A 20,625-nucleotide genomic window follows, 5' to 3' on the forward strand; every position below is an offset into this window, starting at 1 on the left:
CACACACACCTAACTGGAATTGATATGAGCAATCACTCAAAGAAGAACTAAAAGGTCTGCAAGGTTCAAATGAGCAGATCTCACACCTAACCAAGGTGATAACATGACGATAATAGGAAAAGAAACGTGCAATAATGTGTGAAGTATCCTCAGACCATTATGTTCTCTATTAGGAAAAGCAAACTTGATAGTTATATAATAGAATATAGTTGAAGATCCTTCAATCCTTACGTGTAAGGACTTCATCTATTTTGGGATGGCAGCAGTTGACACTGGATATTCAGCAGGCTGAGCGTTCCAATAGGATGGACATTCTCAGGCACTTCATAGTTCTGGTAACATAGCGATCTCTTTTTATCCCTTCATTAACAAATAGCGTCAAAGTTCAAACGCTGTTCTAAAACAGTAGCTACAGAGGTTTTAGTTCCAGCACTGTTGGGAGCCCTCTAGCAGCCCTGTCTGTTTGATATTTTGCTGTATTCACTGCTTCATCATACTATGTAGTGCACTGGGGATAATGTTCCATGTGGCCTATTGGTCTCAAATTACACAACAGATCCTCACTAAGCATGCAGCAAGGCCCACTAGTTCTTTCCCCAATCCAGTGCCATCAAGGCATTTTTTCTTGCTATTTATTTATACTGGCCAAAATTTTCAGAAGTGACTACTGATGTTGGGTGCATCGTTTTTGGGGTGCTCAACATGAGACTCTCTAAGGGGGCCTGATGTGCAGAAAGTGCCAAGCCCCTTCCATCTGGAAATCAGGCTCCTTTAAGGCAGCACAAGTTGGGTACCCAGAATCACTCATCACGTTTGGAAATCACAGTCTCCGGTATCAAAATCAATTTATTTTCTACTGACCCCAGTGTTGAGTGTGCTGCAAGTACTTGTATATTAGGAGCAAGGCTGAAAGTACTCAATTCATTTCATAAGAGGCCACATAACCACCAGACATAACAACGCTCATTCACTCCTATCCTGAAATTTTAACTGATGACTTAGACACAAAAGGCTCTGTGTTCAAATCCCCAATTCCTGAAGCCATTCAGATCCCTCTTTTTTGTGCTCTGTCTCCACTTGAACTGGGTTGTTTGGATAAGTTACCTGGGGCTGCTGGGGGGTACCCGCCTGCCGGAGGATAGCCTGGGTAGCTCATTGCTAAGATCTGAAAAGAAAAAAAGAAGTATTTATGAAGTTGTTTTTAAAAATATTCTGTGTTTTATAGACCATGTACATTTATTGTATATATGGGCTAACACTCTCTGCACTACCCTTATTGTGTAAACCACAGAGGTTCTTTCTGATACAAAAAAAAAAAAAAAAAAAAAAAAAAAAAAGACATGAACAGAGGTCCCCTGTTCCCAGCTCCTGGTGCTGGATCAAGGGATGTGTGGCAACACTTCATGTTAAGAATAAAGTAACAGTATGAGTGCGCATACTCAAATGACAGAAAGAGCAACAGCGACTGACAGCATTCAAATGTTATATAATTAACCCTTATACCTGTAAACTCTGTCGTTTGTTTGTGTTAATCATACCTGCCTCTCCATCTATTAACTAGCCTGCCTAACCCCCAGTTAATCATTAACAATGTGGGGGCTAGTTAGTTATAACAATGATTATCTCCCTCCCCCAATAATCACCTAAGCCTCGATCCAACAAGGTGCTTAAGTATCTTGATGATTCTAGTCCATAATCAGCTAGCCAACCATTCCCGTTCTTTCAGTAGATTGTTGACTAGCCACTGTTCAATCATATACAGTAACTCCTCACTTAAAGTCATCCCAGTTAACGTTGTTACATTGCTGATCAATTAGAGAACATGCTCGTTTAAAGTTGTGCAACGCTCCCTTATAATGTTGTTTGGCAGCTGCCTGCTTTGTCCACTGCTTGCAGAAAAAGCAGCCCGTTGCAGCTAGCTGGCGGGGGCTTGGAACCAGGGTGGACCGGTAGCCCCCCTAAGTTCCCTGTGCGACAGCTGCCCACCAGACTATCAATTGCCGGCAGTTCAGCTGTCCCTCCCCCCACTGCCATGTGCTCAGGGCCGCCCAGAGGGAGGGCAAGTGGGGCAATTTGTGGGGCAATCCCTCCATTCGTGCTGCCTTGTAGAGTATGAGGCTACATTAACAACGTGTTAATCCTTGAGGGCTCAGCCGAGTCCTAGTTCATCATTTAGCAGTAAGGCATTCCCTGGGAAATATCCCACCCTCTGACTCCACCACTGCAACTAAGCTTCACAATCATCATTGCTGTGTACAGTATTAAATTGTTTGTTTAAAACTTATAGTGTGTGTGTGTGTGTGTGTGTGTGTGAGTCTTTTGTCTGGTGAAAAAAATTTCCCTGGAACCTAACCACCCCCCCTTCCCATTTACATCAATTCTTATGGGGAAATTGGATTTGCTTAACATCGTTTCACTTAAAAATCACATTTTTCAGGAACAGAACTACAGTGTTAAGCAAGGAGTTACTGTAGTTAAGTCGGCATTGCCCCAACCCACTTGTAATCCTTACTGTACTATTAACCATCATAGTTCGCCTTATTAGCGGAGAGTATGAGTGTTAGATCACCAATGTTCCCCTAGCCTCACGCTGCCCTACTCTAGAAGGCCATGCATAGTGACACCACTTACGGGTTTAGAGCTTTCACTGTCTTCAGTCTAATTTTGGTCCGGGTTTGGCGTGCGGGTTCTTGCGTGGGTGGCCTGTGTTATACAGGAGATCAGACTAAGTGACCTGGTTGGCCCTTCTGGCCTCAAACTCTATGACTATGTTTATACTTAAAATGCTACAGCAGCACCAGTGCAGTGGTGCCACGGTAGTGCTTTAAGCGTAGGCACTCCCTACAGCGACAGAAGGGGTTCTCCCATCGGCACAGGTAACCAGCCTCCCCGAGAGGTGGTAGCTAGGTTGACAGAAGAATTCTTCCGTCAACCTAGCACTCTCAACACCAGGGGATAGGTTGGCTGAGCTACGTTGCTCAGAGATGTGGATTTTTCGCACACTTGAGCGATGCAGCTGGGTTGACCTAACTTTTTAGTTTAGACCAGGCCTAAGAGAGGGTGCCGCACAGTGGAAGCGCAGGAGGACGTATGCGATACTCAATATTAATAGAATTTGTAAACAGGCAACAGGAAAGGGCAGGAAGGGGGAAATCAGATCAAATTTTGGCTACATTAATCTTGATAGTGTTCCTTTAAGCACTAAAGTGTATGAAATAATCAGCTGTCCAAAATAACTGCAGAGAGAACAGAGATCCAAACGGGAAAGACAGCTGCACAATCCCAACAATGGTTTCCCAAGCTGAAAATAAAGGTGTTTTTTTTTTTTTTTTTTTTAATTACTTAAAACAAAAAATTTGACCCAGAAATTGAGAGGAAACATTTTTAAATGGTGTGTGAGGATTTTAGTCTTGTGCCTCCTGCCAACTAATTTATCTGAGTGATGTGGTTACCCAGACACCACTTGATTGATTTCTCAGGGTACACACAGACTCAAAAAAGCTTCTGATAATGGTAAACTAACACTTTGCTAGTGATCCTACTGAAACATTGATTCTGGATTTGAGCATCCTAGTAAGTAATAAGGAAAACCTTTGAGAAGCTATCACATATACAATGGGATTCACACACTCGCTCTTTGTTGTATATTTATCCTTCCACATCAGGGGTGGGCAAACTACGGCCCACGGGCCACATCCGGCCTGCGGGACCGTCCTGCCTGGCCCCCGAGCTCCTGGCCCGGGAGGCTAGACCCTGGCCCCTGTCCCCCCTTCCCCACAGCCTCATGCTCTGGGCGGTGGGGCTGTGAGCTTCTGGGGCAGCGCAGCTGCAGAGCCCGGCCTGACCCAGTGCTCTGTGCTGCGTGGTGGTGGTGGCAGCGGCGGCGGCGTGGCCTGGCTCCAGCCAGGCGGCGTGGCTGTAGCGCCGCCAGCCACCGGTGCTCCAGGCAGCGCGGTAAGGGGAAGGGAGAGTTGGATAGAGGGCAGGGGAGTTCGGGGTGGTGATCAGGGGGCGGGAGTGTAGATGGTGGTCGGGGGGAAAACAGGGGGTTGAATGGGGGCAGGGGTCCTGGGGGGGGCAGTCAGGAAGGAGGACGGGTTGGATGGGGCCGCAGGGGGCAGTCAGGGGTAGGGGTTCTGGGGGCAGTCAGGGGACAGGAATAAGGGGTGGTTGGATGGGGCAGGGGTCCTTGGGGGGGGGCCGTCAGGAATGAGAGGAGGGATTGGATGGGGCGGCGGGGGTCCAGGGGCAGTCAGAGGACAGGGAGGTGTGGATGGGGCAGGGGTCCCAGAGGGGCCGTCAGGGAACCGGGGGGGGGAGGGGGGGGTTGGGCCACAACCTCCTCCCCTAACTGGCCCTCCATACAATTTATGAAACCCAATGTGGTCCTCAGGCCAAAAAGTTTGCCAGCCCCTGTTCCACATGTTTTGCAAACAATTTTAAAAGTGTGTATTTCAGGCTGCAATACAGTCAGTCTGCTCTTTAACCTTTTTGGTTGCAGACGCAGGATCTCCAGGCATTAGCAAGCAGTGTAGTGAAAGCAGTATAGGAATCAGAGATTGAAAAATGTCCAGTGAATCTTCACTCCTAGGTTTTCCAGGTTATTTTTAGTGATAAGAAAATACCACAGTCTATTTTTAAAAATACTGTGCAGAGTATTTCACTCATGAAACGTAGTATACATTTGGATATGCAGAGCACTGACTGGAATACAGCATCATCTCTCATTACCACTTACTGAAGCGCACATCACGTGCTATTGTCACTCATCAGAACTTGAAATGTTCGGTAAAGCCACAGATTTAACTGTGGATAAATTAAATTAATGGAGATATCCTACCTCCTAGAACTGGAAGGGACCTTGAAAGGTCATCGAGTCCAGCCCCCTGCCTTCACTAGCAGGACCAAGTACTGATTTTGCCCCAGATCCCTAAGTGGCCCCCTCAAGGATTGAACTCACAACCCTGGGTTTAGCAGGCCAATGCTCAAACCACTGAGCTATCCCTCCCCCCCAATGAACCAGAAGTCTTCTTTAGAAACACATTGTGACTGTTTCAGTGAAATTGTTTTTATTAGAGAATGAAAAAGATTCAAGACATCAACATGCAATCAGTTTGTGAGAAATACTTGTGGTTGCAAACCCACAACCTTTCACCTTTTCTTGCTCATCATCAGCAGAAATAAAGGAAGGGACACAGAATCATAGAATGTCAGGGTTGGAAGGGACTTCAGGAGGTCGTCTAGTCCAACCCCCTGCTCAAAGCAGGACCAATCCCCAGACAGATTTTTACACACAGTTCCCTAAATGGCCCCCTCAAGGGCTGAACTCAAAACCCTGGGTTTAGCAGGCCAATGCTAAAACCATTGAGCTATTCCCCCCCCCCCCCTTAAAAAAATTATACCCCGTCTCAAAATTTTACATCCTCTTATTGTCAATATCTCCTATAATGACTCGGAGATTAGCAAGAAAAGCATTGCTTTATTTTTTAGTTTGTTCACACTGGGCATGTGACAGCATTGTGTGTCTAGTCAGTTTCGCTATTTCTTCTACATAGTTGGATTCATTTCCCTCTTCAGTTTGAATGGATCTTTCACACAGCAAACAGTGTAGAAAAACAGTTTTAAAAAGGGGACAGGGTGATCAGGAAAGGCCACAAAAAGTGGCAGGTGTGAGTGCTGTACCAAAAATGCCTATAACCTCATTCTAAAAGACTGACTGGGTTTCAAATTGCTGGTGTTCATTTAACTTACGAGACAAAATTTGAAGAATTGCAATACAGATTACACTAAGCAGGGCAGACTAACAAAAGTCCAAAGAAATAGGTTGGATATACAAGAAAAATCTATTAGGCTGGGTACATGAGAACGTACTTTCCTGGTGTGGAGTTCAGCATTAGAAAGGCAGAGTATTGTCTCACTTCCAGTATAGTCAGAATGGAATGTCTGCTCACATACCTGTTCCCTGAAATAAGGATTTCCCTGCAACTAATTTAGGCTGGAAAAAGCCTGGGTATTTACCAAATCACTCGTCCCCTGTAGCTATTGCAATGGAAGCTTCATACTGCTGCACCCAGGAAGAATAAGTGGCTCCTTCAATTAACTGTTCCTGTGTCAAGCAGGGAGCATTGAGGAATAACAAGGGCTACACTCTACAGCTGCACAAGGATCTGTGAATGCTGTAATGTCCATCCTCTACAGTTGGTGTTAACAAGGTTAATTATTTAACCAACTCCACCCGTCAGGAGAGTGAGCAGGAGGAATCTCAGCACAAGGTGCGGATGTTTGTGCACATTTAGGTCCCAATCCTGCGAACTGATCCTCACAAGCAGACCCTCACACCATACAAAGCCCCACTAAAGTCAATGAAGCTGCCTTCTGGTGCTGGGATCCATCTGTACAGATCTGATTGCAAGACCACGGCCATCATTTGGCTTCTAATGCACAGTGCACAGCCAAACTACATTTAAAAGAAAGGGGCATTTAAAAAGGAAAATCCTGTACACCGTATGAGGTGCCCCCTCAATATTCTACAGAAAGCAGTAAAGATTTCCCACATTTCCTCCCATCATTTCCCACTGTCCCTGGTTACTTACATAAGCACTTACTGACATGGTAATATCTAAGTTCACTGAAAGCATTTATAAATGCACAGTTGTTGCTAGCAATTAGTTTGCCACCCACACACAGACGAAATATTTAGCTGCAGGGCCACACTAAAGAAAAACCAGATCAATCAGATGCATCTTGCACTCATGCTAAGAACCACCAAATTAGGATCTGGCAACTGTAGTAAATATGATCCACCAGAGTTAGCAACGGGCCAGGCAAAATACTAAAATTTGGTCTCCTCAAATTTTGCAGGTATTTTTCAGATCTGAAACCAAAACTTTACAATTCATCCTGATCCCCTTGTCTCAGGCCAAAACCCCAGATCCAAACTTTGAGGAAGGATTGGCTCAAGATCCAAATTTTGTGTCTAAGGCCTATTTCTATTTTGGATAGATTTTTCATCAGAATTATGAAAGACAGGGTAGGCAAATGAATCCAACTCCAATTCTCTAAGATATCCAGACTGCTATCAAAATCCTATTGCTTACTTCTCTCATCACATTCTCACAGCTTCCCTCTCCTGCTCTCAGGTCTTAGGCCATGTGGGCACACAGTATGACCTAGTAGATAGAGCACTGGACTAGGACTCAGGAGACCTGGGTTGTATTCCTGGCTCTGCCATAGGCCTGCTGGGTGACTATGGGCAAGTTACCTTCCCTTCTGTGCTTCAGTTTCCCCATTTGCAAAATGGGGATAATGGGTCTGACCTCTTTTGTAAAGTGCTTTGAGATCTATAGATGAAAAACTGTATACAAGAGCTAGGTAGAGAAGCCTAGAGTATGCTAATGCACATAAGCTTAAGAAACAACAATAGCCTGAAAGTTATTCCGTAAACAATAATCCTTGAATCAGGGTGAACAAGGCAATAGGTATGCAAGGTGCCCCTTTTTTCATGACTGCCATTTCTCAAAGAAGTTAAGGATTTAATTTTTTTTTTTTTTTTAAGTTTCTCTAAGTGCAACAAAGAAAAGAGTTTGTGTTTTATACTACAGTATTTACAATCCGGGAAAACAGACACCTTCACCTACCAAGAACCATCTTCACAGTACAAATACCACAAATTAAAGAGCTATATTCCCTTGCACAGACTTGGGAGATTGAGCTTTTTGCTGCCATGTCCCTGGTTTGAATTTGGCATGGGTTCAACAGCGACCTAAAACTGGTGCCAGCAGATGTGTGACTGATCAGAGGCCTATATAAAATCAGCTAGTGGCCTCACTAGCAGGCCAGAATCAACTTTGGTAGTATGTCTTTGCTGCTCAAAATGCTCCTGAGCTGAACTGTAGGCAAAGGCAAATGCAATAGGCAAAAAGAGTGAGGGAGCGCATTGCCCCACTCCTCAAAGACTCTGTCTACACTCTCCTCCAAATATACATTCATCCTTCCCTTTGGGCATCCTGCTTACCAGTATTGCCTTGGCTGGATTTCCCACTACAGCCTCCACAATGCCAGAGCCACTTTCTTTATTGCCCCAGTAGCTTCCTTCTATTTTTGGGAGGGGGACATATGGACCATCAACCCTCTCCCCCTACCTTCTTGCAGCACACCCATTTGTCCTTCTGCTCCTATAGGCCAGCCCATTAGCCAAGAAGCCCTCAAACAGCTCTTACAAGGCCCAATCCTAAACGGGGACTTCTTTATGTGACAAACAGAATTTATGGGTTCTGAAATGCCTAGTGTGACTCATTCGTTCCCAGTCTTAGCGGAGACACGATGAAGCAATTCAGACAAACCCTTAGATTGTCATGGGCTTGAGATAGGAAAAATATCTGTGAAAAAAACTCGCTCTTCAGAGATTTGTTTATGATTCATCCAGATGGTGGAGATGTGCAACTCTCCCCCTTTAGCTAAGGGATTAACATGGGGAATCTCATGCAATCATCCAAATCTTGCCCTCTGATATGCTCATGCAATTCTCCGACTTCCCTGTTGATCGAATGCAGCCCAGTGTTTGTACAGTCTACCTAAATTCAGATGGTCCTCTACTGTATTTCCCTCAAGTAGGACACAGTCTTACAGAGTGCTAGAACCCCCCACAGCTCTCACTGTAATCAGTGGTATGTGAGCATGCTAAGAACCCGGCAAGATTTGGCTCTTTAAAGCTGTTTCATAGGAATGGTTACTGCTTCGTGAGATTTTTATTTTTAAATTATTCTTGCAGTATTTTTGGTCTTTTTTAAAGCATTTCACTTTAAGAAACAAAAATAAAGCAGAAAAGAAAGAAGAACATGACAAGTATTAAAGAACAAGAAATTGCTTACACCTATTTTTCCCTAAAAGTGGGTTAGGAATAATGCTCCAAATGAATTTGTTATGAATCATTCCTTAAAAAACCCCCACAATCTCTAGGTAAAATAGATTGAGCAAGTTTTATGCAGCTGTTACACACTCATCACATCTGCCACTTGAACACTACAAAACACACAAGTCAATCAAGCTGTACTTGATACCTCTTCCAAACTGGGGATTTAAAAAACAACCAAACTACAATTTGACAATTAATACCTAGCAGCCCTGTGGAGTCACTGAAATAAGAGGCTTTAAGAAACGTAAGAGATCTAAAGTATTTTGGAGTCAGTGGCAGAAATTCAGCTTTATTTGTTTGGCTACTGAAGTGTTGTATTTGTTCTACAAGCCAGGTAAACTGCAATCATCTCATGTAAAACTTCCCAACCCTTGCTTGGATTCTGCAACTTCTTTATCATTTTAAGGACAGATAATGATCTAGCTTACACCTGCATAAATCAGGAGTGACTCTGCTGAGGTTATAAATAGAGCTGGTAGAAAAACAATTTTTGTCAGAATTTTCAAACAAAAATTGAGTTTTCAACTAAATAAAGTTTGTTGTGGACAGTGCCAGCTTTGCATAAAAATTTTGAGTTTTCATTGAAAAAGTGAAAGTCTTTGGTTTTCAGGTGAAAAATTTTTTATTTATTTTTTTTTAAACTATGTAAACTCAAAATTTTCTGTGAAACTTTTTTTGGATTTCTTTCCCTTCATTTTAATCAAAATTTTCTGCAGGAGGGGAAAAAACAACAAGATTTCTAACCAGTTCTAGTTATAAACTGGCAGAATCCAAATTAGGCTCACAAAAAGTGTATCTAGGTCTGTGCCACATGGGACCACAAACTGAAGCACAGGCTGATGAACCTGGGAGGTAACAATAGCAAGAGCTGACAGAGCCAAATCACCCAGGGAACACATTCAAAGAAGAGCTGGAAACTATATCAGTGCCTGTGTTCATGACAGAACAGAAATGTGCAACAGTATTGTGACATTCTTTCTCCTTGAGTCCTATGGAAACCCCCTCCAAAAGTCTGCAGTTTTGTGGTCTTTCTCCACAGCATCACCTCCCATAGAACTCAGGTATTTTCCACACAAGAAAACTCTGCACACTGAAAATGGTAGGGAAGGGAAGAAGTTTCGTTCAGCCAGAAGGTTCACTGATTCAAAGCCCAATTAAGCCAATGGGAGTCCTTCTATTCACTTCAGTAGGCTTCAGGTTGATCCTTGAGGTGCTCCTCTCCCGCCTCCCTGCTAGCGTCAGTTGGTTTCCAGACACTGTGACCGTGACTCTCTCAATACCAACAATGGCCTTGTGAGCATACATTTCCACCCTGATCTCAGGTAGGAGGTAGCAAGGGATGAAGGGACAGGGAAACCAGGCCCCAGCAACAGGATGCCATAGTTGAATTTTGTACCTGAGGGAGTTTCCAGTCCCACAGAAGGAATGAGTCCCACCCTGACCAGCTGAGACGATTGGAGGGAAACTCCATGAGTCAAAATTGCCGTGTTTTCTTCCCCCCAAACAGATTTTTCCAGTATAAACAACCACCTAGCCCAATATTTGTTCAGTGTTTTGGCATAATCCAGAGACGTGCTGGAGCAGTGTGAAATATTTAATAGTAAAGGACACAGTCAAGAGCCCCCTGCCCTCATATTTCCTATAACTTTCCCACCGCTATTGCTCAAAATCAGATCTTAAATCAGATCTCTGGAACTGAGATTGCTCTGCTTAGTAGTATTTCCCCCTCCAAGTACCCATGATGGGTGTGTGTGTGGGGAGGGAAGGGGGTGGAAATACAGGAATTGAAGCATTTGTTTTGAGACTAACTATAAAAAACATTAACACATGAGGAAAAACAGGGAGGTCATATTTTTGACCTCCAGTCTCGATAATGTCCTTTTCACACTGGTAAACAAGTTTCAAAGTGGATCCACAAAAGATTTAAAATAATAAAGAGACAGGGTGGGTGAGGAAATATCTTTTATTGGACCAACTTCTGTTGGTGAAAGAGACAAGCTTTCGAGCTATACAGTTTCCAGCCTGAAAACCACCTCTTTCACGAACAGAAGTTGGTCCAATAAAAGATATTACTTCACCCGCCTTATCTCTCTAATATCCTGGGATCAACATGGCTATAACAAAATAATAAAAAGATAATCACGAATGCACCATTCTCCATTTTTCATTTCACCAGCAAGTGCATTATATAAAACTTAAAGTATCAAATCAGGACTAAAAGCACACACATATATCCCACACTAAATGAGCAATAAAGACCAAATTCCATGCATCGATGTTAACCCATAGATCCCATTGACTTTACTGGGAGTGCCATGTGTGCATCCAAGGACAGAATTTGGCTCCATTGGTGTGCTAGCAGTAACAGAGCATAAAATCTCAAACTTGGGAAAAGGCCTCTGGTGCTCAGAATATATCACTCTATTGTCCACTAAGTTACTAATTCCCCCCCACGCACACACTCATTTTTACTGATAAGAAATGCTAAGACAAATACTGTAAAGTTATGGTGGAAACTGTGTGTGTCCCCTTTTGAAGGATATAAAGAGACAACATTCCAGCCTGAAAGTTATTCACTGCGACTTCTTTGTTTTTCTTGGAAAGCCATTGTAACTCTCCACAATTTAATGGAACATAATAAAGCTGAGCTTTATTAAAAGAGGCTCAAATCCACGTCATACTAAACATCCAAGTGCCTTTTTCAAAACTGTATTATCCCAAAGGATAGCTCATTACTGGAGTTAGTTCCAAACTAAAAGACCCTGTAAGCGTTTCCCATATAAAGGACGTTGTGATTCCCAGTGATAATGGCACCACCTACAAAGCAAAGTATTATTTAAGACTTCTAACCAAGGCTGAAGGCAGAACTGTTTTTTCCTGTGCCTGGAGAAGGTACAAAGGACCTCTTCCTTCTTGCCCATCTTGTGTGTTCATACAGGAAGACAGAGAGGTCAACTGAGGATGCTCCCCCTAAGGTAGGAACGTTCAATTGATTTGGAGATGTAGCCAGGGCCATGCCCTAGCATGAGCTCGTTAACATCACCAAGCAGGCATGGGAAACTACATGCCACACCTCAATGCAGAGGCAGTGAACCCTGTGTACAGCCTTTCCTTTCTATCCGCTGTACTGCATATGTAAGCGGGGGAATGGTCCCGCTATTGTGGGGAACTTTCTTGGCTTCTGCACTACCCCGGTGAAGTGGGCTAGCGAAAGGATCTGAGTCCTCACTCCCACTTCCTTTACCCAGAGGCCTCCCTGCCCTTGAGGACTCCCCTTCCACCCTCCTGTCTGGCAGAGTCCTCGTAAACCCCGACAAGGCTGGGCCCAGGAATCCGGGGGGGCTCGACCCCCAACCCTGCTGTGGTCACCCAGGACAGGGGCTAGGGTGTCCCCACTCCGGGGTACTCTCTCTGCACTGGGCACCTCCCTGACCCACTGATCATTTCATACAATTTAAAGCAAATACAAGTTGTTTAATTAACAATTAATTTTAAAAAAGAATAAGGAAAAATGGGAAAGGTTAAAGGAAAACACATCACCCTGCTCTGTGGCAGGGAACATTACAAACTGTGTCTCTGGAACGTCAGGGCAGTTCACAGTCTGTTCCTTGTAGGTCCCAGGCCTCCTTCTCAGGCCCTGGCTGTGTTGCAGGGATGCTGTGGGTTGGACACTTGCAATGGTGGTGGCCACACACCTCCGGGCTTTGAGCTGTGGGACCCTTCTTCCCAGCGTCAGCCCCCCGTCAGGTTAAGGTCCCCCTCCCAATCTGGCCTGCAAGAGCCTTTGTCTGGGGGTGTCTTTCTGTGCTGGGCCCTTTGCCCAAGGTCCCCCCTTGGCTGGCCCCACTTGCTCACCACACCTGGCTCTGTGGCTGCAGCTCTGCTCCCAGCACAGCATTTGCTCTCCCTGGGCTGTGTCTCTGGCTCTGTGGCTGCGTCTCTGGCCCCTCTGGATCTGGCACGGTTCTGCTCTCCACCTCAGCTTGGGCCCCTGCTTTCTCCTTAGCTTGGCCCCACTCAGTCTGACCCAGGCAATTCCAACTCACACGGAGGACGGGACCCACCCTGGCCTCCTATCATGCTGATTAGCCTGCCCGCCCTGTTATTCAGGCTGATCTGGAGCATTGGCCTCTCCCTATTGTTCCTGGGGACTGTCAGTCTCAGGGTCCTGATTTCCCATCGACCCTTCCCCTTTTAGTGCTGGGAGCTAGCCAACCAAAACACCCCCACTGAATGTTAGTAAGGGGGCAACAGTCCCCTTACACATAGGCAGAATGCCTTGGGAAGCTTGTTTGGCGATTACAGCTGGTAATGCCACTACAGCCATTTGTACTTGAAAGCACAGGTTAGCCCAAGTATGTGGGGTGGGGTGTAAAGAGCCACAGAAGTTACGTACAAATGAAGAGAAAATTGTTTGGCAGCTAAAGTTGTTACATATTAACTTGCTCTTTGCTATAAAATCTGACCTCTTCCAAATGCCTTTATAGAAAGAGATGCCCTTAGTTTTTTTATTTATTTTGTTCTCTCTCCCTCCCCACCCCCTTCATCTTTGGAAAATGGAACAGGCCTATTAACATACAGAGTTTTCTGGCAATAAAGTAAACCCTGCCCTTTGAAACACATGAATCAGAGAAAATACAATATTTTTTAAAACCCTATACTATTTCCTCATTAAGCAAGTTCTATTTATTAGTACTGTGTAGTACAATATAGCACAGCTTCTTACAAAGCGCTACAAAAGGGAGAAACTCTTGTTAAGGAAACCTGGGTGTGTGTGTGTGTGTGTGTGTGTGTGTGTATATATATATATATACACACACACACACACACACACACACACACTTGGTGGATTAAGACTGTGACCAGAATGATGTTTAAAAAAACAAAAACCAGCCAAAACACTAGCCCTGCTCCAGAAAACCCTATTGAGCCAGACACCTACCCTTGGATTAATGACTCTAAATGCTGTTTCGCCCAGTTTATATTTTTCACAGCAAAACTATTTCAGCATCCAAATACAACATTGCTGCCTCCAGGTTTAAAATAAATGTAGAGCCAGCAGGACATTCTGAAACTCTCAAGATTTTCATTATAGAACTCCAGAAATAAAATCAAGTGTGTGCGTGTGCGTATGTGCGCGCGGGGGAGAACACAACAGATCAGACCTTAATAACAAACTACAGAAGCACCACCACAAATTTCATACAGGTTAGTCAATCACAACTTGCCCCTCCATTCTATCTTCCAGCTGAACCCTTTAAATGTTAAGATGAAAGTTGGGGGACGGTGAAAGCCCATATAGACCATCTTGTCAAATTATAGAGAAATTTAGAAACATCCTTAGACTCAAAAAACAAGACTCCTACTGAAGACGTTATTTTCAACTAGAAAGGCCAGGATTCCTCAATATGCAAAGTATGTTACATAAAATCCTCTAATCCTGTTGGGTAAATACATTATTCATGTGTTATTAGAATAGATTTTTTTTCAACATCACTTTGATTTCAGTCAAGTCCCGTCCACCAGAATCCGAACTTCTCACTCTCTACAGCTGATTTGTCCAGAGCTTCTTGCCTGCTCTGTCAATTTTTCTTGAGCCATTTCTCCATCTCTGTGGTCAGCCACCTCTCCGGGTTATTTTCCCCAAGCACTGCCATAACCTTTTGTCCCCCTCTTCCTAACATTTCCTCAGCCTGGTGCATGCAGTGAGTGACATGTCCAATGAGGAGAAAATGCTTAAGTATCTCATTTCAATACTCATTGTGCCGGAACCAGCTATTTCAACATTCTAAAGCTGAGCAGTTGAAACTGGATTTAGAATACACCCCATTGTGTAAACACAGTGAGCATGTGGCACATGACTTACAATGTCTACATTTCCTCAAGCCACTGATGAAAAGCACAGAAGTGCCAGATATTCCTTCTAACCCCCACATAAACAACAGAAAGAGGGAGTGTCCTCAAAAAACCCCAAAACAACAACTACACACCTACAGTCACCATCTCTCTCCTTGACGTCAATCCCACATCCCTTCATAGCGTTCACCCTTGGTCACAGCCTGAAACTCTGAAAAGCTGTACAAGGTTCTTCCCCAGCAATACAAGCTACCTGACCTGACTCAAAATTCAAACAGAAGGACTCCTTAGCTATCCAGGACAAAAAGGGAAGTGCCTAAGACTAAACAAACAGATCTATCTGTAAGAGACATAGCTCGTAACATGGTTTTGAGACGTTTATGGGGGGGGGGGGCTTACTCTTCAGTAAACTCCAAAAGTAAACCCCCCATATAAACCAATGTGGTTGAGGGGGGGAAAAAAAAAATCACAAAAGACAGTATTTGTTTTACAATATGCATAAGACCAAAATGCAAAAAGGTAAATAAAATTATACAGAAAAAGCAGCTTACTTCACTACTAGAGAATTGGTTGGTAATGCTGGCAGAAAGCTTGTTACAAAGGGCAGCAAGAAAAAGCTTCACAAAATTTTAATAGGATGCCCAGAGTTAGAACTCACTGGGCATAGGTGCCATGCTCAAGAGCATGAGAGAAGGAATGTCATGGTCTATTTTTGTTGTAAAATCTCTTTTAATCTAATTAGCATTATAGGCATCACAGTAGTGCTTAAACCAGGGCCCCCTTTGTGTCCTGTACCAAATATATAGTAAGAAAGTCCCTGCCCCAGAGACCTTGCAGTTTTAATAAGACAAGACAAAGGATGGAGGGGAAAAACATGCACACAGGTGAAGTGATCTGGCTAAAGGCTCATAGTAGGTCAGTGGCAAAACTGGGAATAGAATCTAGATCTCCTGAGTCCAGCCCAGCACCGTAATTCTCGAGACCATGCTGCCTCAGCTCCTCTCTCTCTTGTTGGGAAATTCTATCCAAGTGCGGTGTCAATTCTGTCACACTTTACCAATGGCTAATCAAATTAGGCTATAATGCTGAACCCATTTATCAGTCAGTGTAGATGAGGACAAGCCACCTTCAGCATCCTATCAGCTAACTATGATTAAACTCAGGGTTGAGCAAGACATAATCATTCTCATCATTAAGTCAGATTTGTCCTGGTCCACATTGAATTAGGGTGACCAGGTGTCCCAATAATATTATAATATTGGGACACCCTCAAATATTTAGGACTTGGTCTTCTATAGGCACTTATTACCCCACCCCCCTCGTTCTGATTTTTCACCCTCGCTATCTGGTCACCCTACGCTGAATGTAAGTCATGTTCATCATTATGTCAGATAAGAGCTCTTTAATATCTCCCTCCCTCCTTCCCCCAAAAAAGGGAGGTATGTGTGTTTATTTTATACAATTTCAAATACTTGTCTAGACTTCCTCCATTTTAAACTGTAGATATGACCTAATTCAATAAAATATTTTAAACCCATTGCAGTAAGTGTAAACATTGTCTCAATCTGTGATTTGACATAAGCCCTATCTCATGTGCAGAAAGTGCCATTCATGGTTTCTCTTTGGGAACCTTTCTGGTTTCCATCCAAGAGACATGTTACTGAGAACCATGTATAATCATCCTTAAAAAGCACTACAGTCTCATTCACCGAGCCTGTGATTCCCTACACAAAGGTGCTTTCAACAACCCGTGAGACGATGGTAAGTGAGGAAAACAAAAAATGAATTCACCTAAAAAAAATCCTCATATTTTAAATGATGTGTTTAAAATTGCTTCCTGGAGCAGAATCAGGAGAAAAACCCATTACTGAAGTTTGCTAATTTTATAACACACCATAATATTACTTCCTTGGAAAACATCCCAACATTTTCTGTCCTGGCTGTTGTGGGGGAGGGGGGGGGTGGAGGATGGGGGAATAAAATAAAATAAATCACAGAAGCTGCAGTTACAAATCCTGGTCAAAACAAGGTCAAAGCAGGAGAAAAGAAGCTGTTTCCACCACACAGCAGCTCAGTATGAAGGTTCCTCAATAAAGCAGTTCTGTTAACAAAAGCATACTACAGAGTTCTGTTATATTTTTAATTAGTATTTATTTTCAGCAATACAGAACCGTACCACAGTAGGATCAGAAGCAAAGCTAGTCAATAACTACAAATTTCACATTATTCAGAAAATACTCTGGTGTCAGACATTTCCTAGCATATTTGATTCTGGTATTTAGAGCCTGTTTACTTTCACTTTCAGCCATATTAATTGTTTAAGCCATTTTGTTTCACTTCAGCCTGTACACAGCAACTCAGTTCAACTGCAATCAAACAAGATACACTAGTATCAATATGGATTCCCTGCAACAGAGACTGTGTACTGACCATTACAGCCTGGAAAACTGAAAGCAATCTGTTGATTTCCCTCATAGTTTTCAGGAATTTTGACAGCTGTCATGAGTACCCTTAAACAGACCTCAAACTATTAGAAAAACTTAGTCATTAACACTAAGTAACTAAGGATACATCTAGTGCCATAAAGCCCTGCACAGTGCATGTGACAAAACAATTTTGTGAAACAAAAACATTCAAACAGGAAAATAAACTAAGCTTACATTAAAGCAGATGAAGTGGGCATTCACCCACGAAAGCTTATGCTGCAATACTTCTGTTAGTCTTAAAGGTGCCACAGGACCCTCTGTTGCTTTTTACAGATTCAGACTAACACGGCTACCCCTCTGATAATTAAAGCAGATGTTTTCTGGTCCTGGAATCTAACAGGAACACTAGCCCATAGGAACAGTAGCCCACAAGTTACCTGAATGTAGTGCTACTCTGTTATCTGGATATCAGAGAGGGACTTCATAGGGGATAGATAATTAGAAGAGCATTATTGCCATGACAAAAGAGAGCTATATGTGAGGGTGAGAAGAAGGCTAGACTGGTGGTCTGGTTTAGGAAGGTAAGAAGGTAAAACAATCTTGATGTCACTGGACAAATAAAGACACTTTATGTGAAACACTAATCCTCCTCCCTCACCCTCCCCTCCCACCCCCCACCTCCATGGATATGGAGCTGTTTTCCTCACACACCTGAAAATGGGGTCTCAGTATGGGAAAAGAGCTGCTAGGCAAATGCTTAACTTTGCACCCCGTGAGCAGTTCCATTCATGTCAATGGACTGCTCACAGTGTGTACATTTAAGCATGTGCTTAAGTCTTCGTAGGATCAGGTAGTCAAAAGTTAATGCGGGAGCCAAATGGAGGTGGTGGGGAAAAACAGTGGTGCACGGTTTGGGAACCAGGAGAAAGGTGCCACATGGTAAAATCGAGGACAATCTAGGGAGAAATATGCTAATTCATTCCTACATAACGTGGACACTGCAGCAGCGTCCTTCTAAAGACTACCAACTCCACGGGGACTTGAATTACTGACACACTAAGCCCTTTGTCTAAAATGAAGGTATTTTCCTGTTCAGGGAACGTTTGTTAAGCTGGAGTCAGGATTATATCCATTTATAGAGTGTTTCCCACAACTGCACATGTAGTATCTGAGCATCCTTTATCTGCTCAGAAAAAGAACTTTCCTCCCTTCCTCTTAAGTCAAGTTCTACATTGATTGGTTGCCAATGGTTGTTTGTCTCAGCCAAATGTTTTCTGGATATCCTTGTTTGGGGAAATACTGGCTTGAGTGTGCAACTGGATGCACAAGTTTAAAAGACTGTACATAAGAATTTTTTTTTACCCTTTATTCTTAAGAAACTACTGCATTTTTCTCAAGCAAGACTATATTAAAAACCCTGGAAATTCAAGGTTAACTTAAAAAAAAAAAAAAAGTCAACATGCATTGCAAAGCATGGATAACATTGGCCAAACAGCTGCAACTCTGCTCCTGCTCTGCTTTCAGTCTGCAGGATTACCAGAAAAAACAGAAACAAAAACAGAAAACAATCCTCTTTGCTATCAGTATTAGATCTTCAGCACGCCAGCAACTCTGAAAACTGAGAGGATCACTAACACCCCAATTCGATCTAAGGTACGCAACTTCAGCTACGTGAATAACGTAGCTGAAGTCGACATACCTTAGTTCGAATTTACCGCGGTTCAGACGCGGTCCACACGCGGCAGGCAGGCTCCCCCGTCGACTCCGCGGTACTCCTCTCGCTGAGGTGGAGTACCGCAGTCGACGGCGAGCACTTCCTGGTTCGAATTATCGCGTCCAGACCAGACGCGATAAATCGAACCCGGAAGTTCGATTGCCAGCCGTCGAACTACCGCGGTAGTGTAGACAAGCCCTGAATAATCTTAGTAGACTCTGTGTACTACAGCACTTAAACCAATGTGCACTCAGTATCATGACGCTACAGTAAATTACTCCTGCCTTCTTTAAGTCACCAGAAGACCACCAGCTTTTCTCTCTCTTGCTCAAAAATGACCACATTTCAGACAACTTCTAATGTACACGGGGTTTCAAGTGGTGTCACACTGTAAGACTCAGTCTGAATAGGTAATAATCATATCTGGATCTAGCAATATCTTAAAGGCCAAACCAAAATTTATATAGTTTGCACACCAAGAAGTAGAGTGACTGCAAAGTTACTTTTAATATCATACTGCTATGAGCTGGGTGAAATCTGGTTATGCGCCCTGGGGGGTCAGGGCTGTGAGGGCTGTCACCACCACCTCCCGTTAGTGTTAAACTCTAGTTTATGAGCTGCCTGAGACTAACAACCGCTGGCCACATAAGCACTGTCTTCCAGGTCTCCGCAGGCCTTGCTCTCTCTGTGCAGACAAGCAATAGGCATATACCAACCCTGCAACCCCCTTGACACATCTCTGTCACTGGACACTCACAGAAATTAACAGGTTTGCAGGCCCCAAAGGGCTAGTATGCACACAGCTATACTGGTACAATTCACAATCAGGTCCTTGACAACTTCACAGCACGGAGATATATTTATAGTGAAAACAATTGTAAGTTTAATAATAAAGATTAAGATCTTAGAGACAGCAAGCAAGGATAACAAGTGGGAACAGAAATAGTTACATAGAAAACAAGGTATAACATGCTTCTTAGAGTCTCAGCTTACCTTTTACAGGCAAACCATCTGTCTAAAAGCAGTCTTGTCTCACCCAAAGCTTTATTGCAGCATTTCCAACCAAGACAAGTTGGGATCCCATTTTCATGAATGTAATTGCACTGATCAATTACTCTCAAGGTGCAGGATAATTGGGTGCTGTCCTTGTCCCCCAGTTACAATGCAGTAAACTTTTGAAGTATACTCCCCACACACCAGTGTTTTGTTCTCCAGTGTGCTCTTTACTGTTGATTTCACATCCCCCAGTTGGTTCCATATGCAAAATGGGTTTCCATTGTGTTGGCTTACAGTGCTTGATTTAGACATGAACATAGGCAGACTGGAGAGTCTACATCCCTTTGTCTGACAAAACTTGTTTGACAAATCTGCCTGGGACACAAACTCTAAGACACATTTTTGCACCTAAACGTAACTCCTTAAAAATCATCATACATACATCTCACAATGATTATGAGTATCAATAAGACATAAGCTTTTATTAGTCACCTCCCACAACCCTTTTTAGACAAATAATATGAAAGCAGCACATTAGGAGTTGCTGTTACAGAAGAGCAAACCCTTTGCCAGTTGGCATTGCAGGGTTCTTAGGGTCACAATGGGTTCAGACTGACACCATACAGCATAGGGATTTCCATTTGGTTATTCTGTATTCATGTTCCCCGAAAGTGTCTGAGATAAAATACACCAAATAAGTCATGAGGTAAACAGACAGC

The 20,625-nt window shown here is 43.4% G+C and overlaps 1 protein-coding gene across 1 annotated transcript in view; it reads right to left on the minus strand.

Moving 5' to 3' along the window:
- LOC112105527 (annexin A11) overlaps positions 1-20,625 on the minus strand; it is a 64,463-nt gene that overhangs the window by 26,462 nt on the left and 17,376 nt on the right. Inside the window, exon 2 of the mRNA XM_024198365.3 lies at positions 1,105-1,165. Within this exon, the coding sequence (XP_024054133.2) occupies positions 1,105-1,156 (52 nt within the window). The 5' untranslated portion in view covers positions 1,157-1,165. The remainder of the gene's footprint in view (positions 1-1,104; positions 1,166-20,625) is intronic.

This window comes from Terrapene carolina, unplaced genomic scaffold (genome assembly GCF_002925995.2).
Source record: "Terrapene carolina triunguis isolate 2854851 unplaced genomic scaffold, T_m_triunguis-2.0 Scaffold148, whole genome shotgun sequence".
NCBI lineage: Eukaryota > Metazoa > Chordata > Testudines > Emydidae > Terrapene > Terrapene triunguis.